General features: G+C 35.4%; 1 protein-coding gene across 4 annotated transcripts in view; it reads right to left on the bottom strand.

Moving 5' to 3' along the window:
- LOC144968276 (organic cation transporter protein-like) overlaps window positions 1-12318 on the bottom strand; it is a 64788-nt gene extending 52470 nt beyond the window's left edge. For 3 of the 4 annotated variants that reach the window (XM_078906477.1, XM_078906476.1, XM_078906474.1), the window contains exons 1-6: window positions 12153-12302; window positions 11111-11269; window positions 10435-10575; window positions 6685-6769; window positions 4541-4644; window positions 1795-1949 (exon numbers count right to left, since the gene is read on the bottom strand). In XM_078906477.1, the coding sequence (XP_078762603.1) occupies window positions 1795-1949; window positions 4541-4644; window positions 6685-6769; window positions 10435-10575; window positions 11111-11256 (631 nt within the window). In that variant the 5' untranslated portion in view covers window positions 11257-11269; window positions 12153-12302. Of the gene's footprint in view, window positions 1-1794; window positions 1950-4540; window positions 4645-6684; window positions 6770-10434; window positions 10576-11110; window positions 11270-12152 lie in introns of all 4 variants that reach the window. The other variant, XM_078906475.1, reaches the window with a different exon arrangement.
- Window positions 12319-27500: the final 15182 nt, after the last annotated feature.

The following is a 27500-nucleotide window of genomic DNA, read 5'->3' on the forward strand; positions in this document are numbered from 1 at the left end:
TTGGGCAAATGTCACAGGTGAAGTAGGATAAATTTGGCGGGTTTTGGCGGATTTCTGGCATAAAGTTGGCGGAAATTTTGCAGAGGTACCCGGCAACACTGATCCTGTCCCGTTGATTTGTAGCAATAGGATTCAATAGTCGTACCGTCACTTTCTTCCTAATGACGTATGGTAACTTAGTAACACTGGCTCTAAACTATCGGAACAATGGCGGACGCCGTATGAAATATTTCTCCGGCGAGCTTAAAAGCGTATCCAGAGGGAAAAAACCCCATCAATTTGATCATGTTTTGACTTTTACACATTCTGATCACAAGGCATATGAAAAGGGAATGAAAAGTTCTCGCCAGCATGAAGAATAAAACGTAAAGATTTTCTTTGTTTAGAACCAAGATGGCCGCCGTTGCCGGGCGCGTGACATCAGACTACTGAATCCAATTCACAACGGCTCGGGACACAATAGGACAGTTTTGTTTCGTCCCAATAGGTGTGGTTCTGTTCACTTTATTACATAGGTTACAGATTGGAACAGTCATTTTGACTGTCGTTTAAAGAAAAAGTAGAAAAAAGAAGAAGAAAAAGAAGAAGAAGAAGAAGAAGAAGAAGAAGAAGAAGAAGAAGAAGAAGAAGAAGAAGAAGAAGAAGAAGAAGAAGAAGAAGAAGAAGAAGAAGAAGAAGAAGAAGAAGAAGAAGAAGAAAAAAAGAAGAAAGAAAGAAGAAGAAGAAGAAAGAAGAAGAAGAAGAAGAAGAAGAAGAAGAAGAAGAAGAAGAAGAAGAAGAAGAAGAAGAAGAAGAAGAAGAAGAAGAAGAAGAAGAAAAGAAGAAGAAGAAGAAGAAGAAGAAGAAGAAGAAGAAGAAGAAGAAGAAGAAGAAGAAGAAGAAGAAGAAGAAGAAGAAGAAGAAAGAAGAAGAAGAAGAAGAAGAAGAAGAAGAAGAAGAAGAAGAAGAAGAAGAAGAAGAAGAAGAAGAAGAAGAAGAAGAAGAAGAAGAAGAAGAAGAAGAAGAAGAAGAAGAAGAAGAAGAAGAAGAAGAAGAAGAAGAAGAAGAAGAAGAAGAAGAAGAAGAAGAAGAAGAAGAAGAAGAAGAAGAAGAAGAAAGAAGAAGAAGAAGAAGAAGAAGAAGAAGAAGAAGAAGAAGAAGAAGAAGAGAAAAGAAGAAGAAGAAGAAGAAGAAGAAGAAGAAGAAGAAGAAGAAGAAGAAAGAAGAAGAAGAAGAAGAAGAAGAAGAAGAAGAAGAAGAGAAGAAGAAGAAGAAGAAGAAGAAGAAGAAGAAGAAGAAGAAGAAGAAGAAGAAGAAGAAGAAGAAGAAGAAGAAGAAGAAGAAGAAGAAGAAGAAGAAGAAGAAGAAGAAGAAGAAGAAGAAGAAGAAGAAGAAGAAGAAGAAGAAGAAGAAGAAGAAGAAGAAGAAGAAGAAGAAGAAGAAGAAGAAGAAGAAGAAGAAGAAGAAGAAGAAGAAGAAGAAGAAGAAGAAGAAGAAGAAGAAGAAGAAGAAGAAGAAGAAGAAGAAGAAGAAGAAGAAGAAGAAGAAGAAGAAGAAGAAGAAGAAGAAGAAGAAGAAGAAGAAGAAGAAAGAAGAGAAGAAGAAGAAAGAAGAAGAAGAAGAAGAAGAAGAAAGAAGAAGAAGAAGAAAGAAGAAGAAGAAGAAGAAGAGAAGAAGAAGAAGAAGAAGAAGAAGAAGAAGAAGAAGAAGAAGAAGAAGAAGAAGAAGAAGAAGAAGAAGAAGAAGAAGAAGAAGAAGAAGAACCCCCTCCCCTTTTATTCCCCACCACTAACAGTAGATTATCTGAATACTTACAAATGACGTATCCAGCAAGGAATTGAGTGTGGGCGCAAAGGACAGACATAAACCTACAGATCAGCACCAGAATGAAGGAATCAAACGCTGACATAACGGCAGCAATGGCACAGGCGAAGATTGAACCTCCCAGTAAAATTTTCTTGCGGCCAAAGCTGTGATTGAAATGGTGAAAAAGTAATCAAAACCTTCAAACTCTGCATAAAATGTTATAATCTTGTTTTATTAAATGACCAACGTTGACTTCTCTCAACTTTTTTGTGTTTTTAGAACCCAGGTTGGGTGATAAGTTCTCATTAAATTATTTTTAGTGGACAATGCATTATATAAAAGCGGTTTTTTTTTCAGCGTGGCTTTGTTCGATTATTGTATGGCCCTCGTCATGCGACCTGTAGGTCTAATATTCGAATCCCCCTGTTCGTGGCTCAAAGTTGGGTCATCAGAGAGGAAGATCTGTGTTCACATAATTTTCTCTCCACACTGAGGTTCAAAATGACCGATGATGATAAGAAACGACTGGATCATTAAAACTTTACGGTTGTTGGTCTCGTTGTGATACCAGTATTAAATATTCACAATTAATACAGGTTTTATTATTTCAACCCAGTGACATTCTCTTTGTTTAAAACGATGGAATGAACTTCTGTGGGGTCCGCGGGAATTGGATGGGATAATGGAGTAATTATTAATGTCTTGCGTTTAGGAAATAAACCCCCCCCCACAAAAAAAAACTCATAACACCAGCCAGCCGGATATTCCCAAAACTATGTGTAACCTTGAATGTTTATAGTCTGATTGATAGAATTAAGTGAAAACTAGACATAAAAATAGCTGGCTAAAAACAATGAAAAATACCTGAGTGACGTCTCTTTCATTCTCTGTATAAAGATAGAAGGAGTTGACGTCATTCAGGTCTTTGTTATTGCTTTATGCCATCCAACTTTATGAGCATCTATAGATGCTGTGCGCTTGCCTCAGAAACTTAAAACATTGCCATCCGGAAATATAATGGACTAAATCACAAAATGATGTGTAACTTTGAACGTTTTTAGTCTGATTCATACAGTTTAGAGATAATTACTCATAAGCACGGATGGCAAAATATAATAATAATGACCTGAGTACCGCCAACTTCGTTATATCTATGCTAGTGGCAGACTAATCGTAGCCATAGTTAACATATAGCCTGACACTACAACCCTCTAGGACTGGCAGTTTGACGTCATTTTTAAGGTTTGTGTAGCGTCTAGTGAGTTGTCGTTGGTAGAGCTCATGGAAACAAGTAATTTCATTGGTTGAACAATTGAATACAACTCACGTTTTGTTTTCTTTTGTGGCAAAAGACTGGCATTTTGATGTCATTTTTTGGTCAGTGTCAGGCCAGAACTTTACGAAGGCTACGGACTAATTCTGGCTTCCCGTCCTCAAGTGTAAACTGGATCTTTCACGAGGTCCGATGGGAGAATAGACACGGTCTATTCTATTTTTCCATGTCCTCGAGTCATTGGTCAATTTCCAAAATGATATAAGGTCAAAATGACCTACACAATAAAATGTTTTTGAAACATTGAACATTACAGTCTGTCGTTTGACCCATGGGCATGTTTACAACTTTCGTAAAAGTAAAACAAACCTGTGTAGTTTGCTATGCTTACCAATCACTACCATTGTTTACATAATGACGACTGTCCGAGAGGCGTGATTATCTCAGTGTCTATTGAGACTCTAAACTAAGACTGAAATACAGAGACAATAAACTTTGATATATAGATGCTGTGCGCTTGGCTAAGTTACTTAATATATCGTCCGGCTAATCCAGTTTAGTGAGAATTACTCATAAAGTCATAGCAAAAAAAAAATATCCGAAAAAAAACAAACATCAAAGACATGTTTAACGTCAACTTCGTTCTATCTTTGTTATTGTTTTTCGCCATCCTCGTTAATGAGTAATTCTCACTAAACCGTATTAGGACTAACCCACACAGGAGACTGACTCCGATGACGCGGCACTGCCGTCCTCTGACGTCTTCCGGATAAAGACGTCGGGCACGGGCAAAATACTAAGAATAAAGAGATGACCCGCTAGACCTACCTTTAACAAGCACCTAAAAAACGCCAGACGAGGTCGGTTGCCTGGTATGGGTAGGTCTAGCGACTATTCTTTTTATTCTTAGTATTTTGTCCGTAGCCGACGTCTTTATCCGGAAGACGGCAAAGGAAGACAGTGCCGGGTCGTCGGAGTCTCAGGTGAAACTAAGATGCATTCACTCTGAAACCATAATATCAATTACAAAAGGTACGTATCCAGTCATCCAGAAGAGTGGTTTTATACTTGCAATGAGATTGGAACCATCACACTTTTGTTCCCCTTTGGGAAATACTTGGAAATTCCGAACTCAAGATTTCACGAATATATTTCCCTTCAAATGACCTCACCTATTATTTCTTATCAAAATGAAATCAGTTTTTACTGTGATTCGTTCTCCAATTTAACGATATGACAGTAAGAAGTATTATTGTTGTCAAGAAATCATTATGCATTGAAAGCAAAGTAAAAAGGATGCGTGTTGGACAAAAGGATTTCTTGATCTCCTAGGTTTAAAAAATATGAAGCATAATATGGACGCCTCATAATAATTTTGCTAATGTACTATGGTACATTCGGGTATTATAATATATGCTAATGAGTAAATTGTTATATAAATACTCATAAATTACATGTATTGAAAGTGACTATGTCTCTTACCGATCCGACATCGGGCCTCCAATTATAGATCCAACCAAAATTCCCAACAAAATCATCAGATTGTTGTGTGCTTTGAATAGCACTTTGTCACATACCAGGTTAAACTGTATTTGAAAAATTAAAAATAGAAATAGAAATCAGTAAAAATAATCTCCTGTAGGAGGAGCAAAATTGACGTCACTCGGTTCTTTGTTATTGGTTTTTGCCAACCATTTTAATGAATAGTTCTCAGTAAATTATATTAATGAAACTATGAAGGTTACACATAATTTTGTGTGTTGTATGCTGCTGGTTGATGTTTTGAGTTTTTTACTTAAACGCATATCATCGGTAGAATGAATATATAAAAGGTCAAACCACTACGCTACAGAGCCATCGTATTCCGTGGCCTATGTCTTTATCACGCCAATAACTTTTAAACCCAAGACTTCAATGTCGTTTCATGTTGAGTACATTTCGACATATTGAGGCTGTCTTGATTTGTTGAAATATGAAGTAAAATTTGCTATTCTGGAAAACAAGGAAAATGCAATTCGTCAGAGTCGGCAGACTTTCTCACAAAAACTTACAATAGAATTGAACGTTTACTTATTGGCGACCTCATAGTTTTATATTGATTCTATGCGTAAGTGAAAATAGAGCATCCGCCAGCCGGATACAACGTACCAACACACAAAACTAAGTGTAACCTTGAACGTCTATAGTCTGGTTGATATCATCGAAAAATAAGATAACAACAACAAATATGTGAGAGACGTCAATTTCGTTCCACCTGTTTTAACATGAGTTATCTCTTCAATATCTCCTTCAATGTTAACAGAATGCTGTTCTGACTTTATATAAATTGCTTTTGAAAAATGTATCGTTTACGTAGTTGAAACAACAGCGATCTCCTACAGTTATCCCAATATATATTGATGACTTTTCTGCACAACGTTACTACCCTTGGCAATATACAATCTTTGGATCATTACATTCAATACATACATTTACTACATTTACTATAAACAGAAATGATTGATCGATATTATAATCTTGGTGTGCATTATTTTAGTACGAAATACTTAAGTGCTATCCTATATAAGATATTATATTTCTTTTGATACACGAACAACATGAGTTACCGCTACCAATAAACAGCTAGAACCACATCATCATTAAAAACAACAAAACCTACTACTACTACTACTACTACTACTACTACTACTACTACTACTACTACTACTACTACTACTACTACTGCTACTACTACTACCTGAAAGAGGATATTCAAAAACTTGAGAGAGTCCAGAGACAAGGCGCCCGGTTCATAACTGGGAACTATAAGAGCAGAACCCCAGGATGCATGACAAAAATGTTAGAAGAAAGAAATCTCACCAGCCCCCAACAAAGAAGAAAAGAAACCCGTCTGTCATTCATGTTCAAGATAATAACAGATCAAATACCATCAATAAAGGCAGACTCCTTTTTCACACCATGACCAAAAAAAAAGAAAAATCCGAGCACTCACTTTCGCCAACCACATAACCGAAAACCCCATTGACAGATACGCCACAAACAATTCGAACTGCTTCAAAATCCCACAGACAAGAACACAAAACTACAGAAATTCTTTCTTCATTAGAACAATCTCGGAGTGGAATGGGCTGGATGAACTGGTCATCATGGCACCACACCTAAACGATTTCAAGGCCCGACTGACATGGGCCCGCGCCCATTGAGGACGCCGCTGAAATACAACCAGACCATTGGTTTCTTCAGCGCCAACCATACAGATACAGATACAGATACTACTACTACTACTACTACTACTACTACTACTACTACTACTACTACTACTACTACTACTACTACTACTACAACTAATACTACTACTGCTGCTGCTGCTGCTGATACTACTACTGCTACTACTACTACTACTACTACTACTACTACTACTACTACTACTACTACTACTACTACTACTACTACTACTGCTGCTGCTGCTGCTAATATCACTAATACCACTTATACTACTACTACTACTACTACTACTACTACTACTACTACTACTACTACTACTACTACTACTACTACTACTACTACTACTTCTAACACCTCGATTACTACGACGACTACTACTAGCACTACACACACATACTTACCTCAACAATCTGTGAAACCACACCACCTGACTTGTCGTATACCCATCTTTGACATTCATCAGTCTTATTCCTATCTGTCAGTTGTCTGGGTGAGTAAAAGGTTACATTTCAAAGGATTGCATTTTTACAAGGACGATGCTGGTACAACTGAAGTTTATAAACTCGCGTTACGGAAGGTTTATAGGAAAATCTAACTAATCAATCAACAATCGGATTAGGAAAAAGCGCCGTTTAATTGTAATACGACCGTCATTTAAGACCTAATTCATTGGAACTGCACAGACACAAAATGGATAAACAGATTATTGTGAAAAATTAATAAAGTTCATGTATACAAAATTATCATGGTAGGTACACCTAAGCCTCATTCATATATCATCGGTATGTGGAAGCTAATTTCATATTCATACGGTGCAAATTGTTTGTTAAGCCTATTTTCTGTTCTAGATCTCTTATGGTATTCGTCACTACCTCATACTTAGGGATTCAAGAGGGCTAATGTTTGTTAAGCGCCAAAACTAAGAACACGACGCCACGAAAGCGTTTTGCTATCATCATCACCCATGAAAACGTTAAAATTGCTTGATTTTGTTAACATTTGAGAAACCTTACAATTAATATATTAGCGTCACTTGCTGAACTTTGCTTCATTTATCAGGTAGCTAGAGTTCTCTCTCTCTCTCTCTCTCTCTCTCTCTCTCTCTCTCTCTCTCTCTCTCTCTCTCTCTCTCCACAGCATCGAAAGTCGCGCTGAAACTGAACATTAATTTAGTAAAAAGCCCCGGTTTCTGTGATCTAGCCTGAACGACAGTACCGCTTGCCGATTACTGGATATAAATCTGTCACTGGGTAATTAATTAACGCTGCAGGCGATTGAGTAAGGGGAGATAACTGAGTTGGAAAAAACATGCATATAACAAGCAATTTAAAATCATTACGTTACTAAATTATCAAATTATGAGGAAGTATTTCTCAATATACTTAAAGGTCCATCTTTCTTCTTTTAAACTGCTTTTTAAATGAAGAAATTTCATCCAGAAATAAATTATTGCGATATGAATTAAAATGGCACCTACAATTTAGTTTTTCCCAAAAGTACATTGAAAAAAACATTAATTGTATTAAGTCACCGAACAGATTTCCCCTTTTTTACGTTATGTGATTGTTAAAATGTTTTATTATAGTGAAAACAGAATGGATGTTATGTTACTGACAAAGTTAATAATTTGAATTAAGTCTTTATATCGTAACGTGTAATCCTTATTAGTCATTTTAAACCATAAATATAATAAAGCCAATATTCATCACGAGTTCTCTATCGTTTAAAAGACACCAACAATTGCTTGCTAGTCTTTAGATAGGACTGTGGTATATATATATATATATATATATATATATATATATATATATATATATGTGTGTGCGTGTGTGTGTGTGTGTGTGTGTGTGTGTGTCTTAAGAACAATATTTGATCAAACAATCCCAAATCCTGCTCGTTGGTCAAAAGAATCAGGAAATAAAACTACTGCATACGCGATTAATATTGGTACTTTTATTTGTAAGCTTAATACTCTGTCTTTCTCCACGTTAATAATAGTCGAATTCCACATAGATATTTCCTCTTGTTGTCCTGTTGACATATTTCTATACTATATGCATTACCGGTGATGTTGAGATGATTTCTGGGTCAACCCCTCACAGCTGATAGACTAGTGGGTAACTAGTGATTTCTACCGCAATACTACAGAAACAAGGATAAACTCCGTCTCATGTACCCGATGGTTCGCAATGACTCATATTTTTCATTGTAAATCGAAAAGAAACTCGAATCTGTCGGATGCTAAAGTAAAATATGGAAAGAATGTCAAATGTAAAAAGCTTTTCAATGACAAGCATTGCACAATAATGACCGACACGAACGTGGGGGATTATTTATAAATGAAATAAAAGATTAAATCTAGTCGCAATCTTTATTATGCTCCATGGATTACGTGATAGACTCTAAAAACCATACATCAGTAACATTATTTATTTATAATTTAATAAACATTGAATTTTCACTTCAGTCGAAACTGCAATATCGGACTACATTGCTGATCGAAAGTATTATTAAGTCAGTCATGCCGCTAAGTAAGTAAGTAAATAAGTAAGTAAGTAAGTAAGTAAGTATGCCGCTATACTTTGCACTGTGTAAAGATTATTAAAAAAACAACTCTCTTTACAAGCTACTTTGGATTCAATGATCATTAACTATTGATATGAGACAACACTACTCCGCCTAATTTGCCTACTAGCACGGGTCGCTTCGTGAGGAATGGATTTTATTCAAATATACAATCATGTATCTTGGCTTTGGTGACTTAACTGTTCAAGAAATTAATTCATAATAATAATAATAATAATAATAATAATAATAATAATAATAATAATAATAATAATAATAATAATAATAATAATAATAATAATAATAATAATAATAATAATAATAATAATAATAATAATACTTTATTGCATCCCAAAAAGGAAATTTTTTGTACAGACGTGTTATATTTTACACAATATGATAAAAATACAATGGAAATAGGATGTATATATAATATATATATATATATATATATATATATATATATATATATAATATATATATAATATATATATATATAAAGGAACAGCTCCATAACCAGAGCTGCGCTTAATAATATGAATAATTTCAAAACTGTAAAATAGTTAAAACTGTCACTATAAATTGAAAATTGAAAAGATTGCAAAACAAATAAATTAATAAATTAATATTTATATTTTTTGAAAGTAAAAATGCGAAATAATTATATAAAATGATTATTGCTTGTTGTTATAAAGCCTAATACTGGACGGCAGAAAAGATTTTAATTGCACTGTAAGCTGCATTCTCTTATCTTTCTTTTAAGCCAAAAACATATTTGATGTACGGACACATTATTTAATATAAATACTTTACTAAACAAAATCTAATTTTTATGCTCTTCTTACAATTTTTATGTCTAGATATACTTATCTATGGTGTACCTTGAACCGCGAAAATAATTGTTATGTGCCCGGTATCATAATGACATTTGATTTTATCTCGTGTTGTTCACACCAAGAACAAATCTTTAACATAAAATAATCTTAAAACGTGTTTGATTAAATACACCAATAAAATTGGCATATCGTTGAAAAAATGGTCCGTCAAAAGTGCTCGTACAAGTAGACAATGAGGTCAAACAGGAGTCAGAAAGTTGCAGATGGTGGAGGTTTAATGATATTAAATTTGGATTTTCAGCTAAATGTGCATTCGTTCCGTGCGGTGTCTCGCTCTCTCTCTCTCTCTCTCTCTCTCTCTCTCTCTCTCTCTCTCACTCTCATTATCACCCTCTTTGCAAATAAAAATCTGATAATAAACTAAGACACATTAAAATTAGATAATTCTTTAATTCGTATGATGGGAAAGTTGTCTTTTTTTGCATCTAGGTTGGAAGCAGAAAGAGTAAAGAAGATGAAAAAAAAAGCCCCAAACATCTGCTGTGTTACAGCACGGTAAAATGAGAAAGAAGAGATTGTATTTCATGTTCAAGGAAAGGAACACGAGATTCTAAATGCGGGTTTAAAACCAGGTTCTTCTCCTGTTAAGGAAATACCTTATCTACTTGACCATCTTGATCCAAGACCTACAACTATGAAAAAACGATAATCAAAATTTGGTTGCTTTAAAGCAATGAAATCTCTGCTCACCCCATATCATCCACATTGTATGTTTTACAGTGGGAGAATTGTTCACTGTCTTTGTCTTTTGGTATGTAAGTCTCGACCAGACTTTTGTGATATGAGTCTTGGATGGTGTAGGTGTCGTTGATCAAACATGGGACGGCACATCTAAATAGAGAGAGTTGAATATTTTTGTAATATATTAAGTATGAGATTTTAGTGTTGATGGTATTTATAACGATAGTCGTCAATGATAATAATCATGATAATCATGATATAGGTGATGACGACAAGTAAATTAGTGTCTACGACAATGATGATACTAATAATAATGATGATGATGTTTATGATGACTGTGAAGATAACAATGATGATTATGAAGATAATGATTGTCGTAGTCGCAATTATTTATGATGGTAACTATGATGGCGATTATGAGGACGATAATGACGACGACGATGATGATGTTGATGAAGGTGATAATGATGATGATGATGTTGATGAAGGTGATAATGATGATGATGATGATGATGATGATGATGATGATGATGATGATGATGATAATGATGTTGATGATGATGATGATGATGATGATAATGATGCTGATGACGTTGTTGATGATGATGATGATGATGGTGGTGGTGGTGGTGGTGGTGGTGGTGGTGGTAGTGGTTATGGTGGTGGTGGTATTCAAGGTAATTACCTAAACTCAGGGGTAACATTGTTAAAAACAACACTGGTCATGTATACGCCAACTGGAAAACATATGAGAAATACAAGAAGACATAGTCTTTTCTGGTAGGTACCAAAGTCCCCGATTGAAGTCAACACTTTATCGTAGTCTGACATGTCAAAATAGTATCTGATGAAAATAATGAGAAAAAAATGCCTAAATAATTTATATTAGCCATCGTCAAACGAAACTTTTTCTTTAGGGTCCACTTCAAAGGAAGACTGGAATAAATCTCAGCCGCAATCCAGCGCCGCAAATTGACCTAGTTTGATGTCCTGCCTCAAGGCCTACTCACACCGCAGCGGGGAGTACAAAGTTCGAAGCAATGACCATATCATATCGTTGTGCTACAATGACCCTTTCTGGACTTATTGTAAAAAGTGGTCATTCCAAGCCCTTAGGTCTAAGGAGTCGGAGCAAATCCCGGTGTCTATAGCGTGAAACAGTCAATAGAAATAACTTGATATTATTACTATAATAATAAATAATAACAATAATAATAATAATAATAATAATATAATAATAATAATAATAATAATAATTATTATTATTATTAATGATAATAATAATATATAATAATAATAATAATAATAATAATAATAATAATAATAATAATAATAATAATAATAATAATAATAATAATAATATAATAATAATAATAATAAAATAATATAATAATAATAATAATAATAATAATAATAATAATAATAATAATAATAATAATTATTATTATTATTATTATTATTATTATAAATATTTTATATGACGCGATGATGATAATGATGATGATATGATGATGATGATGATATGATGATGATGATGATAATGATGATGATGATGATGGTGATGATGATGATGATGATGATGATGATGATGATGCTGATGATGATGATGATGATGATGATGATGATGATGATGATGATGACTATAGAATTACAACTGCAATTATTGTCAATATTAATTTACTAAAAGTTTCTATTAATTCTTGCATAATTTTAAAACGCAATCTCACATTAAAAATTTGGCCTCGACCTAAATGTTTCTCTAGATTTAAAGATTTTTATTAACACGGTTTATTTTCTCAAAGGAAAAATGCTATTTTTTCCATAGAAATAAAACGAATGCACACTGTCCAACAATTTAACATACTTCCCGCGAACATATTTCCACTCAAAGATGAACCTTTATATATTCTTTATCTTCCCTTTGCACTACGTAACTGTTCTGCTCCACTTATTTCGTTGTTAATCCATTGAAGGCTTCAGTTCCTTTTACTCTCAACGGATTTTAGTCATAACCATGTAAACAGTGGAGTAAATATAAACATTCTGTATTTTATTCATTTTTCTCTTACCCACTTGACCTATTAGGAGTGATCTGGTTGCTAGGTCTATTAGATGCAGGGAAAAGTACTTTGCAATAGTTCTGCGTTCTATCTAAAGGGTAGAAAGCAATAGTTATAGGCTTAGGAATAGTTTAAACTCCGGTTCCATGGACCAACTGACTCTGGAGGAAAAGTAATAACTCATTGGAGCACAAATATATCTGATTTTTTTTTGCGGCGTTATTTTCCTCTCAACTTTCAAGCAGTACATATAACGCAGTTTCCAATCCATGGTCGCGACCGAATTTTGTACCATAATAAAAGGTGTTCTTATTTTTTTCTCTCAACATAATCAAGTGGGTAGCAGCGTTGTTTGTGTCGAAAAGAAATGTTAATAGCGCTCTTTCGGCTATACGTCTCGGCTTTTATAATGCTAAGCTTTATTGTTGGCTATTTGCGCTTATAAAAAAGCTCGCGTTTTATCTGACACCATGCATAACCGAGAGTGAAGTGATAACTGGGCTGGGGGGGGGGGGGGGGGGGGGTTGATAAAAGCGGTTAGGTCTGCTTTTATAACAAACTAAAACATATCAGAAATTATCAAAGAGAATTAGACTAGACTGTAACCGGTTGATCGTGTGCCAAACAAAGGAGAATGAAAGAGAAGAGAATGATGATAATAATAATCTTTATTGTCCAAACAAAAGGTAATTCATGTGAGGTAAAGGATGATCAAACAGTTTGGTTCATGGTATGAACATCAGCACATTTACAAATACAGACATATGCAAACATACACGCAAGCACATCGTTTCTACATATGAAAACAAAAGAAATGAGCGTATCTACATACATACATACACACATACATACATACATACATACATACATACATACATACATACATACATACATACATACATGCATGCATGCATACATACATACATACATACATACATACATACATACATACATACAACATACATACATACATACATACATACATACATACATACATACATACATACATACATACATACATACATACATACATACATACATACATACATACATACATACATACACTACATACATACATACATACATACATACATACATACATACATACATACATACATACATACATACATACATACATACAAGCGGACAGAGAGACAGAGCGATACGATTTATTTGCTGGGACAGCAGATAACCAGAGTATAAATAAAATGTCTTATATTAAGAAGAAGATGGCAATGATGGTGATGATGATGATGATAACGACGGCGACAAAGGATGGAAGGTTGCCTTATGTCGATTTGTCCTACATTTTTCTTCTAGATACCGTCTTCCGGAGCGCAGAAGTTGGAATATTTTGCTCAGCGCATGCATCTTTTCGTTGATAATGTTAAAAGCTTTCTTCTCAACTGGGTTAATATAAGTTGTGTCAAGGCTTCTAAGGTCCGTGTTAATTATTTTTAAAGACTCTCTGAGGGTTCTATGTAGTTTGGATTTTTCTTTTGTTCCACAGCTTCCATACCACGTTGTGATGCCAAACGAAACGATACTCAATATTAGTGACTTGTAGATTTGTATCATGGTCTCTCTCTGTTCACATTGAAAGACCTTAATGTTCTGAGTATGTACAAGCGGGTGTTACATTTTTTGATGTCATTGTTGGTGTGCGATTCAAATCTTAGACTGTCAGCTATAGATAGTTCGAAGATGACGTCACGCAATGACCTACTTTTATTTCCGGATGGCAAAAGACCATGGCTGGTTAGTAAACAATTGTGACAAACAAGCTCTTGTCCGATTTAAAAAAGTGAAAAAATGCCAAATAACTGCCTAATCATCATGTGCACAGGGTCGAAATGGAGTTAAAATGTTCAGGATCCCATCAATTAGGAAGACGAAGGACTGCAAAATAATGGCTTGCGGCGATCAAAAGAGAGGAGTTTGAGTTTGATGATGGCTCAAATTCAAATCTAACAATAACAACAAGCAGCCACCGAGTTTGCAGTGATCATTTTATTAAAGGTAAGAATTGATGGATAAATTAGAATCTTAAATCTTACATAGATATGAATTAATTTTAATGATTGTGAACAAAGCCAAGTTTACTTCGCTCCAACATCATTATCATGTAGCCATATCAGTCATCGAAGAGTCAAGAGTATAGAGTTGGAACCAAGGTCCTTGCCTTAATTTCTGACGTTATGTTTATGAGTGTGACTAAATAGGTGGTTATTTCTTTTTCATGGAAGAGAAATCAAATCAAAAATTTCAAACTCGGTAGTCTAACAAAATCTACGGAGAGATTTTTCACCGATGTGACTTTTCTATGCGAAGGTCCGAAGTTGGAGAAATCATCTGACTCATCTCAGACTCTGTAGACGGTCTAGAAGTAAACATTTTAATTTTATGGTCCATACTCGGTCCGGATGGATGATCTTTTATTTGTTGTGTTTAGTTATCAGATAGGACCATGAATATTTCATGCCTTTTCTCGTGCAACTTAATCTAAATCAAAACCAAATGCCTCATTACCGATAGTGATAGGGCGAGTTTCGTTTTCGAGCGTTGGCTTTTATGAGATGAGGAAAGTCTTTCTTCACAGTTGTTCTGGTCATTCATTTTAGAATTATAATGTTCCAGTTTATAACTTATGTTTTGTCAAGATTATTTTATTGTGCATTTTAAAAACATGTTCTCCATTGGAAGAAAGTCATTAATATTAAAAGTAAGGTTGCGTTTTTCTTAAGTTTTTTTCCGTGCCTCCGTTGGTGGTGTATTATAACACTAACAAACGACTTTTCTACACCGATGTTGGCCATGTAAATGCTAGTTTTTGACATAAGTTTAACATGCTGCTTAGTGATTGCCGGTGTCAGTTTATAATGATAGTAATGATTTTTTTACTGACAAAATAATAATAATAATAATAATAATAATAATAAAATAATATAATAATATATTATTATATTATTATTATTATTATTATTATAAATTTGAATCCAAAGAAAGAAACAATTGACCTCTATCAATCCACTAAAATGACTTTATATAATTTTCATAGTTAGAAATTAATTTTAACTCAAGGTGAGCTATTAGTTATAATGTTTCGTATAGTCATTGAATTAGGGCCTTCCTATGGAATTTTTCCCAAATATGACAAGAATAATAATTCAAATTTTTTTTTCAATTTAAAACAATTGTCCTTTGGGATCCCGATCCTTTCATTGCAGCTATGTGGTATAGTTATCACCATCATTTTGGAAGGGTTAGGGTTCCAGATCCGTTGTGAGCAGTTGAGTCATTGGAAAAGGAACTTTATTCACATTCTCTCACCATACTCAAACATAAATTGGGTAACTGGCTTTTAACATAGGCCTGTAAATTTGCCGTCATTCCTGGCAATTTCGCTCTGCCGGAAAAAAAAATAAATTAAAATACTTTTTCATTTTGTTTAACAGCCTATTGAATTTGTAAAATTCTAAGAAAATATTCCGGGAAATGGGGATTTTTGCTCATGTCATTGAAAAAGCTTCGGCTCCGCCCTGGATTAGAACCCAACGTCTCGAGGATTTTCAGGCAATTTTTCAGGGGGCAGATGCAGGCCTGTTAAACAGCATTGTCTCTTTCCGGAAAAAACCGTAATATCGCCTAACAAGCGTCATGTCTCGACCTGCATGTAAAGTCTTGCTGTTGGCTAGAAACCCCTTGCAAAGTGCTTTGAACAAATTTTCATTTAATGGAAATTGCACTATATAATTGTTCTACCCTTGTTCTAATTTGACAAAGCTTGATGTAAATTTAAAGGAAATCTTAAGGATTGTAAAAAAATAATTAAAAAATTGAGCTTTATATTATAGCGCAATATCCACTAAATGTGCTCAAAGCGCTTTACAAGGGGTCCCTGGTCAACAGCAACATTTAACATGTAGAACTGTTAGGCGATATTACAATTTTCGGACAAAGAAAACACTGTTAACGGCCAGGTATTCATTTTACACCTGAGTACGGTGAGAGAATGTGAGTAAAGAGCCTTTTCCAAGGACTCAATTATGCGCCGAGCGCGAGGCTCGAACCCATGGCCTTCCGATCCAAAATCGAGTGCCATACCACTAGACCACATAGCCACACAAGGACCAGGACCGATTGTAATAGGCAAGAAATGACGTAATATATTTCAACAATCAATTTTTTGCCTTTACAGGAAGGTCAGCATCACTGCTTGATGATACTGAACCTGATTGGGTTCCAACGTTAAAGCTTGGACATGGGGCAGAGAAAAAAACAGACCATTACTCATGTCTTAAAGATAGGAACAAACGCAATTACTGCAGGCAGCAACGGCTCTAGGTGAACAATCAACAATTGGAGAAACTAGCTCAATCATTGACCATGTAAATGTAAGTGTATTGATTGTATCTGTTTAAAAACTATTTATGTAGGCAAGATATCTCTTCCTACATTTTAATGTTTCTGTTGGCTTGGGACATCTTGTAGAGTGCTTTGGGTGGATATTGCATGCGCTATATTAAAGCAAATCTCACTCTCAGGAAATTTAGTAGGTCCAAATCAAGCAATTTTTTGGGTAACGTTTGTGCCGTTCATTACACTTTAAGGTCATTGCATTGCCAGTTAAAAGGAAGTTGAATAGAGAGTGAAAAGATTGTAGATCTATGCACATAACAATAGACAAAGGGCACAAAATCATATTTCATATTGCAAAGTTAAGACACAAATCTATGACTATGAGGAAAGTAATAAGACAAAGGGGAATAGAACACATATCAATTGACTTCATTTGCTCATAAGGTATGTAAGGAATGCCTGACCGGTGAGCCAGCAATGAAGTCAAAGTTTGTCCAAATTGTTGGTGCAAGAACTGACATCGAGAGAATTTTTTTTTCAAATAACCAGACTGTACAAAAGCTTACATGGTTGAGTTTTAAAACTTTTAACTTCAGTTATAATAAATAGCTGAACAAAAAACATCACTTCATTTGAATCAAAAGCTTTGTCTTTATTATGTTGATTAATTTTGTTTTATTGAATGAATGGGCAATGACAATTAATAAAAGAGGAAGATCCATTAAATTTGAGGGCAATGAAATTAATACTATTGTGAGCATGTCCTTCTATGCTATGGATAGGTTGCCTTTTAGGACAGTTCATACAAAATTGGAAAATTCTGAAGGTTTTTGTCTTTGACAATAGCGTAACAAATTTTAAAAAAATATAAATTCTCTTTACTCACCTCTAGGGAAAATTTGTCATTGGAGTCTACTCTAAAGGTAGACTGAAATAACCCAGGCATTGCCGCAATGCAGCGCCACAAACTGAGCTAGGGCTGAGGTGACTTGCTCAAGGCTACACAACGTAGTGACAAAGTGTTCTTATGATGAGATATAATTAAATAAGATAATTAAATTAGTTCACCCATATTGATTTATTCCTCAATTATTAAGATCTGGGAGGAAATGTTTTATTAACCTTAAATTATGCCGCTTAAGCTAAACGGATATATTATAGTCTACATGTTATTTTTACAAGCCAATTGTCTTTTCATTGTGGTAAAGGCAATCTGCACAAATCAGCAGAATGACCAATCAAACGTTTTTACAGAAGCATGTATTCCCTATGTATGTATAAAATACACACGCTGGCAACAAATTAAAATTTTTAAAAATAAATTATATGGAATAAAAGACAAAACAAACATTCCCAGAAATGTAAAATATTATGGGCTAAGTTTGTCCAATTTTATTGGTTATAGCCAGCGGCATCTACAAGAAGTTGATGGTTAGGTGCAGCGCTTATAACACTCACTGTAGGAAATATAGTTCTTTGTTGTTTTTTTTGGCGAAGGCCAATTATTGCCCGAGCATTACAGTATAGCATACATAGTTTGATTCCACAGGTGATAGAATTACATTTAATTTTAAAAAGATTTGCGTGTTACTTGTACATGTTTGTAAATAAATAGTTTTAGAATTTTTAGGTTTGCCAGTAATTTTGTGCTCGATGATAAATATTTAACATTTGCTGTACAGAGCAATGGTGATCCACAACCCTATTTTTTTTAAAAGAATAGATTTCCAGATAAATATACCAAACCATTTTGCAATTAATCATAAGGTTCAGGCACTACTGGCATTTGAAGTTGAAGTCAAAGAAAAACTCTTTAAAAAAATATTTTGACCTGTAAAATGAATGACTTGCGTATTTGAGGAAATGGGGCTTAAGTTTTCTTTGTTTTCAAACATATTAAAATTAAAATTCCCAGTTCTGGTCAGTTCAATATTCTACCCTTGTATATTCCGACATAATACCAGGTTGACACGATCGACGATAGACGCCAGAGGTGGTAGGTCAATTATGAACTATTTGCTCTATATATTAACTTAATCTTGGTATTTCTTTTACAGGATTGTGAAGACAGTCTAGGCTCATTTAAAAAGGATGTGGCATACAGACAGACGTTTCAGGTTCCCATTTTGATTCTGAGCAGAAAGCACTTGTTGACACACGTAAAAAACTTCAGAAAGTTACGTTTGATGACTGTAGATTTAAAGATGATGATGATGATGATGATGATGATGATGATGATGATGATGATGATGATGATGATGATGATGGTGATGATGATAATGATGATGATGGTGATGAAACTAAATTTAATACTGGTTTACCATCCACATCTCAAATCCATACAGTTGCAGCGAGCGGAGTCCACTGGACGATTTTCATCTACTATAACCCAGGGTAAAAGAGGTTTTTAAAATAATTTTTGGGAATGGCGAACCTGAAATGAAAAGAAAGCAGTCAGACTTTTTATTCATTCTTTTCCAACAATGCTTGATTTTATATACCTTTGTAATCCTTTTCATTATACTAATACGTGTGTCAAACAATTTTACTTTTGCCCGAAATTATTGTGAAAAAATTGTACTAGTTGTAGTATAACTACTAGTAGTAGTAGTATTACTTCTGTTACCATTATTATATGTTCTGCAATAATATTCAAAACCTAATACGAAGTGACTATTCTCATCCCCCTAGTCTAGGATGCTAGTCTTCATAATAGTAGTCCACAATTGTTGTATGTTTAATCCAAAGGTTGTAATGCAGTAATTTGTTAAGTTTCTTGTCACAAGTTGCACAATTAAAATAAAAAATCAATCAAATCCAAATCGCAAAAAGCCGGCGACGTTTTTTTCGGTAATCCAATCGGCGGGGGGGGGGGGGGGGGGGGGGGGGGGGATGAGAATAGAGGCAGCCAACCTAATAATATTATTGAATTGGCAAAAAATTGAAATCCATTATATATTTAAACATGAAGTTGGAGCACAATAAAGAAAATAAAGTACTGTAATGACTTTTTAAAAATGTCTTTTATATGTATATATATATATATATATATATATATATATATATATATATATATATATATATATATATATATATATATATATAATATACGCCCCGTTGCTTTGTAATTTGATGGTGAATGCTTGACTGAGTTCTCATTTTTCTACCCTGGGTGTGGGTCATTGACCTTCCGTTGTGGGCAAGGTCATTATTGCTTTCTTCACCCCCCTATGTCTGTTTTCCCTTTTCAGGTAGCTTTCTATCTTTGTTTTGGAATAAGATTACATGCTTTTTTTCCCTGTCCTTAGATGAGAGGGTGACAAATGGATGTAAATTTATTTTGTAAATTTATAAGTTACATTTTATAAACAATAGACTGGGTGGGGTCTTTGACTTCCCATGGTGGCAAGAGGCCATGCTGTGTCTTCTATCCCTTATATTGTTTTCCAAGTTTCTTTATGTCCTTGTCTTGGAATGAGATTACTTGGTTTTGTCCTTTCCCTTGCCGGCTGATAGGGAAATAGTCAAATGAATATTGTTAGTTTTGGTAAATATTTTTTTTTTTGGTCTTGTAAATCAGTTCGCGTATAATTTTCTAATTATATTATACATATACCTATGTATATATAATATGGGGGACGAAGTGGCCGAGTGGTTAAGGCATTGCACTGTGATCCGGATGACCCAGGTTCGATCCCCGCTTCAGGCACTTTCGTACTTTTTTCCTTGAACAAGATTATTAACCCCCAATTTGCTCACCTGGACAACATGGGTGTTTCCTGTTGACATCAGACATCTTGTTTGATGAGTTATCTATATTCCTTCGTGGAATTCCTAGGCGACGATATCTTATGATATCGTGGCGCAAAAGGCATAACGTAACTTAATATAATATAATAAAAAATAATACGCGAACATTTGAGTGTATTCCTCTTAGGGGGGAACCTGTGCTTGTGTCAGGATGAGACTTTTGGGTGTTACCAGACTTAGTACTCTGATAGCATTCTCTTGGAATCTACATTTGTTCCTCTTTGTCTTACTTTTCTTGTGTGCTTTTAATTGTAAATCTGGAAATTTTTACAATCCCATTTTATTTCTTTTTACTGGTGCTGAAATGTGTCGCAAGCGCCGTAAAACCCTTAAATCAAATATAAACATTTGAATGTATTCCGTCTCTGGATGGAACTGTAAGGCGATCTCAAAACTAAGCACATAAATAATTTTGATCTACTTCTGCTCCGTATTTGATCCAAGCCCATTTTTCGTACTACGTATTTCGCAACAGCTTTTAATTGTGCTGAAAATGACCTAATTTGTCGCAAGCACCGAAAGTAGTCCACCAGAACCATTAGATCTATAGAGCAAGATTTCATCCCGGTTTCTATAGTGTGAAAATAATAACTTGTTACCCTTTGAATAGGACGCTTCTCTATTGCCAAATTACTGCTGGGTCTACAAAAAAAAAAAAAAAAAAAGAAAGAGGAGGGGTTGGGGTCTTAACTTCATCTAGGATATATCTCGGTCTCTTTGATTGTGAAATGGGAGCTCTACCAACTGAGTTAACGGGACTGCCATGAGTCGCAAAACCATTTAAACGTTTATGTCCGAACACACTGAACAAATGCGATAAAGAGGCTCTTCCAAGGACTAGACTGAGTTTCCCATAGTAGAACTTGAACCTATTAAAGAAGTTTCTTATTTCATATTCTAGTTCTGGAAAATTCATTATAATTAATATAGCCACATGTTAAAAACCTCTATATCGTATTATCAATCCTGCATGGAGTAATATAAATAAATTTAGAAATAATAATAACAATATGTAATAACAGTAATAATAATCATAGAACTGAGATGAAAAAAAGGGGGGGAGGGGGGGGGGGTTACCTGAGCAGCTAGTACCACTTTCCCACAGCTAGGAGGCTTAAACCAATTTACATCCGTCACCCATCCATTGTAGGCCTGATTATAAGTAGTCAGTCCCCTGTAAACCTAAAAAAATAGTGGCAATGGTGGTAATATTATTAATTGAAACTAGAGGATAAAAACTGTTATCACACTTGCTTAACAACAGTGAATTCAATTTGCTGTGAAATGTGGAGTATTCATCTGAAAGGTTATTAGAATGATTCAGAGAGACACAATTCCATAACTCAACTTCAGCCGTGGGGCTAAAAATTATATAGTTTGTGGATTGAGTAAAATATCGAAAAAAATAGTCATTCAATGGAGCCGAAGTTTAACCTGGTTTGAATAGCGCGAAACAGACCATAGCAATTGTTACCCTTTAGATAGGACGCTAGTCTATGTCAAAGTACTTTCCGCTAGATCTAACAGACTCAGCTACCCAATCACTTGACAAGGGGAGGGCGATTTTAAAAAAATCTTCATTCGGGATCAAGCTCAGTCCCTTGGAATGGGGTGGGGCTTTTAAAACAGTCTTATGGGCATGATGTTTTGTTACTGTATTATCAGTTTAGATTTGGACTCGGGACCACATTGATTTCATAGTCATTGCCTGCCCTGGTGTTTTTAATTTAAGTTATTATTTATAATATTTGGTGAATTCGGAGGAATTCATGACCTTAAAGGCAAAAGAGTTGAAATTTGAATGTAACCATACAGATTCATTGATCCACTACTTAGACTAAACTTACTAAGACTCGAAGACTAAGACTAAGATGATCACGACTCGTGAAGCAGGTCATATCATATTAATATTCTTGTGTCAGGCTCGACATCTCTGTCTTCTGTGATTTTTTGAGAATAAATCTTACAATTAGCCGTGGATGGTGTAATATTGTATAGGTATAGCATAGGGAAACGATTAAATAATACAGACTTACCTTGAAATGTGCACCAGTGTAGAAACTTGTGGTCGTGACGAGGTAGTTCGCTACATCAAACGATGAGACTGGAAGTAGTTCCTAAAGATTATGGCGTGTTCACAAATGGCGTAGGGGTCTACATCATTAACGTAATAATTTTTTAAAAAATATTATGTCTGGAACCAGAAAAATACGGAAGATTATCGACAGAAACTAGTATTCTATTATTCTATGCCATTGCCTTCCACTGCTTTCTGCCACCCGGAAGTACACTTCCACTCCGATCAGCTGTTTAACGGCATACTATCTATAGTTACACCAATGTATTTAAATGTTTCCACAATGTCAACCGCCTGATTGTTAATTTTTAATATTTGACTTGCACTTGTTCCTATTTTTCTGTGATCAAACAGTTGTTCCTTTGTTTTTGTTACATTGAGCTCTAGACAGTTATCGGCACACCATTTGCTGAATTTACTAACTTGCTCAGAGTATTTAAATTCGGAAACGGAATCATTGAGTAGGCCGAGTATAACGGTGTCATCAGCATGTTTGATGAGTTGGCAGTTATCAGTCGTTTGTAAAGAGGATGTCTACTGTTTGAGAGAGTCTTTACTGATGATATATTTGAGCCTACTCTGACATGTTGGGGGCGATCGATGAGAAAGTTGTTATACCAGTTGATGAGGTAATGGGAAAGGTTTAGAGCATGAAGTTTACTGATTAATATGTTGGTTTTCATGGCATTAAGCAGACGAAAAATCGACGTATAGGATTCGGCAGCAGTTGGCGGGTGAAACATCCAAGTGATTTGATATTGTGAGGAGTGCGACTTTCACACTAATAATTTGTTTGTTGGCAAACTGATATGGATCAAGTATGTGTTGGTCATATATAAATTGCTGCAGCTCTCTTTTCAAAATTGTTTTCCAGACATTTCATAATAATTGATGTTAAAGCAACAGGTCTATAATCGTTCAACTGAGTTGGTGGATTATTTTTGGGTACTGGATTTAAAGTCGATGTTTTCCATATAATTGGGATTTTCTGTTCATCTATTGAACGTTGGAAAATAAGCAAGAAAGGGACAGCTAGTTGGTTGTTACAATTTGAAATGAGTTCCCCACTAAGTCCATCTGGACCTGGTGCTTTTTTATTTTTACAAAATTTTAGAATATTGATGGCCGCCTCTTCTTCGATATCTGGCGGAGGAGACGTATTTTTTGTTATGATATCAATTTTTGGAAGTACGTTGTCAATGGTGTCGAATCGACAGTAAAACTTATTCAATTCCTCGATATTCTTTGTGTATGTCATTGTTAAAACCTGTCTTTTTGTCGTTAACGCCACCCATTTCTTTCATCATCCTCCACGCCTGCGATGCATTTGAATTGTTAAGGTTTGTTTCCATTTTATCTTTATATTTACGTTTTTCTTCATTAATTACCCTCTTTAATTGTTTTTCTGTCTCGTGCTGTTTGCTTTTGTCCACACTCATGACTTACTTGACTTAGATGCCTTTCGCGTCTCGACCGAAAGATCGGGTCGCCTTGGCTGTTTCCAGTATTTCCTGTGTGAGGTGTCTCCAATATTGCCGGTCCTCTGCTAGGGTTCTCAGATTTTCAAGGTCCCTGCCGTTATGAGACTAATGCTTTGTCCAAGTGTTGTGAGGTTTTGTTTAGGATCACGGGGAGTGTTGTGATCGGTCTTCTCTGAAAAGGTTCCCGTGTTTTTGGAAGTATCCCGACATGGCTTGGTTTGCTGGTATGTTTTTGTCCCTGCGTAGTATGTGACCGAAAAGTTGCCATCGTTGTTGTAAAATGTCAACAACACACTCATATGAGCGATTTTTTTCATATTTGTTCACCCAAGGTTTGTTGTTGTTAAATATTTTAATCCTTTTAGTGCCCACACACAAAAGAATTGAATATATGACGTGACAATATCAACTCACTCGTCCAGTGACATATTATCAGACATGAATACATCCCATATTGTGCAGTCAAAACAACCTTGGAGTTTGTTTATATTTTCTATTGACCAAAGACGAGTTTCTTTCACAGTCGCTTTACTTACTTACTTAGGCCGCCCCTTGGGGCGCCCAACATGAGCCACAAAATCTTCGCCATTCTGTTCTGTCCTCCATAAGCGTACACAGCTCCCAGGTGTTGTCCATTCCTGTGTCATCTAGCAGACAGTCGATGTATGTTTTATTCTGCCTGCCCTTGCATCTGGTTCTCTCAGATGGTTCCCATAGCACAAGACTGCTTGCAATCTCCTCCATGTGTCTCCAGCAGTGCCCCGCAAGTCTCAGTCTTCTGTTTTGTATCTTCGAGGTCACTGGGGGGAGGTCACTGTAGAGCTCTTCATTTGACATGTGCTCTTTCCAGCTTACATTTAAGGCCACCCGCAGCATACGGGTTTCTCAAATGCTTTTGTCAGAGTCCATGTCGCTGCTCCATAGTGAAGCACTGACTCTATCGTTGCCAGGAACAGTCTCTTCTTTATTTCCCTCTTTAGGTTTGAACTCCAGATTTTCCTGAGTTTGTGACAGGCACTCCAAGCCAACGCTTTCCTGACAGAGATATCAGAGGAACTGCTTTGGGTCCAACCTCCTAGGTACTTGAAGTTGTCAACTTCCTTCAGCCATTCTCCATTCTTTGCCTGTATGCTAATTGGCATTTCTTGGTTGTAGGTTTGAAAAACTGTCTTCTTAGCATTACAGCACAGTCCTACTCGTTCAGCCTCAGTTTCAAGTCTATTGAGGACTTCTTGTGCCTGGTCCATCTCCTCGCTCAGCAGATCATTGCAAAATCTAGATCCGTGACAATCGTAACTGGATTGCGCCTACTTCTTTGTCTATGTAGTGTGAAGCCCAGCTTATTCTCCATACCAGCGTAGGTCTTTCTCATCACATAGTCCAGGACAATTGCAAAGAGATAGTGAATCATCCTAGTGAATAGAAAGTGGAAGAACTCAGTCCACAATGTCGAAGCATTCAGTAGCTTCAGTAGCCTAGGAGGAGATCACCGTCTTGTATCTGCCACAATTCGCTTGAGTCTTCGAAAAAGCAAATCAACACCATCAAAAGTGAAGTATGACTGGTCCTCTCTAAAAGACTCAACTATACAGAATCAGTATACTATAGAGGCGAGGAATAGATTCACAGGACTTTGTACGGGAGAAGAAGATCCAACGGAACGATATGAGAAACTCATAAAAGCAAACCGGGACACTGCAGAGAAGCTAGTACCGCGGAGAACATAAGTCACGAAAAGATCCACCTCTAATCACCCACTGATTGTGTTGCTGAAGCTAGAAAAGAAGCTCAACCAACACCAATTAACACCAAACTCAGTAAACGAAGAAAGGTGGAGGATATCAAAACAGAAAATACAAACTGTCTATAGGGATATAGAAGAACGAACGAGAGCTATATAGTCTCATCCATGAAGTAGAGAAAGCCGACGAGAGAAGTAAACATGGTGAAAGCTGGAAACTGATAAATAGAATAACAGTCGCTTTATGTTGTCTTAATTTTGTTCTGTAGGTAGGAATCAACAACACACTAGATATTGTGATCTGAATTTCCTATTTTTACTTTTTGAACGCTTCTGTCTGCATTTTTAATATTGGTATAGCACAGATCCAGGGTTTTATCTCGTCTGGTGGGAACAGAGACGTGTTGATAAAAAGAATTTACAGGAGGCAGTGATTGAAATCACCAAGAATTATTACGGGGGCATCTGGATGTTGTCTTAAAGAATTAAATGATTCCTCCTCAATTACCTGTAAAGATGTGTTAGCATTCGCACACAGCAATGACATAAATAAGTGGGAATTCCCGCGGTAAATAGTGGGGTCTAAGAAAGAGGGAAATGAGCTCGATGTCCTTTTCACATAATGAACGTGTTGTTCGAATGCTTTTGCTCCATTTTTTGTTGACATACACACAAATACCACCACCATTTTGTTTTCCTGTCATTGAGCTATCTCTATCACGCCTATGTTGTATAAAATTTTCCAATTCTACACTTTTGTCTGTGTCCAAGCCATGACTGTAAAACACAGTATACTTGAGTTTTCATAATCAGGATCAAATTTACACAATGGGTTACTGTCCGCTTTGTTTCTGGGAGATCGAACGTTTGTAGGGAAGTGGGGGCGGTGGGCGGAGATGGCAGACGCAGACAATACTTATTACAATGTAACTTATTGTTTCTTAAGGGAAATGCGTTTGACAGCGAGGGTGCACCCTTAGTTGTGTCCAACACAGTGATAAAAATGATGATGATATCTCTCATAAAGAGTTCTACGAATAAGTAATACTTATAATATTACACAACTATTAGAAAATGATAAGAATTGATATTAGGATAACAGTATGAGTCATTCTAATAGGAAACAAAGATGTGATGTCAAAAACTGGTTCCAATCATATCGGAATAGAAAATCCACTCTTCCAGAGGACTGGATACATAGTTTGTATGATTAACCTTCTGGTTTCAGATTGATGAAATCTTATTTTTTAGTCTAGTTCCCAATAAAAATCATGCATTCTCTCTCTTTTACATCCTGTAATCCTTAGAATCTGCCTATACACCATGAAACTAAACTAAATATGCCACCTTATGATTCAATATGTAACCTATTCATTATTAATCCTCCGAAAAGATTAGTTACATACCACTTTCAAGGATTTTGGAACCGGAACTGTAGGAGGTGTGACTTACAGCTTTTCTTCCCAATTATTACTGAAGTTTTTTTAATGGTCTTGAAACATTGACTTCATATATTAAGATATTAGAAAGGTTTGTGATTATGCAGC

The sequence above is a fragment of the Berghia stephanieae genome, chromosome 3 (genome assembly GCF_034508935.2).
Source record: "Berghia stephanieae isolate SIO BIC M18660-M18661 chromosome 3, UCSD_Bste_1.3, whole genome shotgun sequence".
NCBI classification, from domain to species: domain Eukaryota; kingdom Metazoa; phylum Mollusca; class Gastropoda; order Nudibranchia; family Aeolidiidae; genus Berghia; species Berghia stephanieae.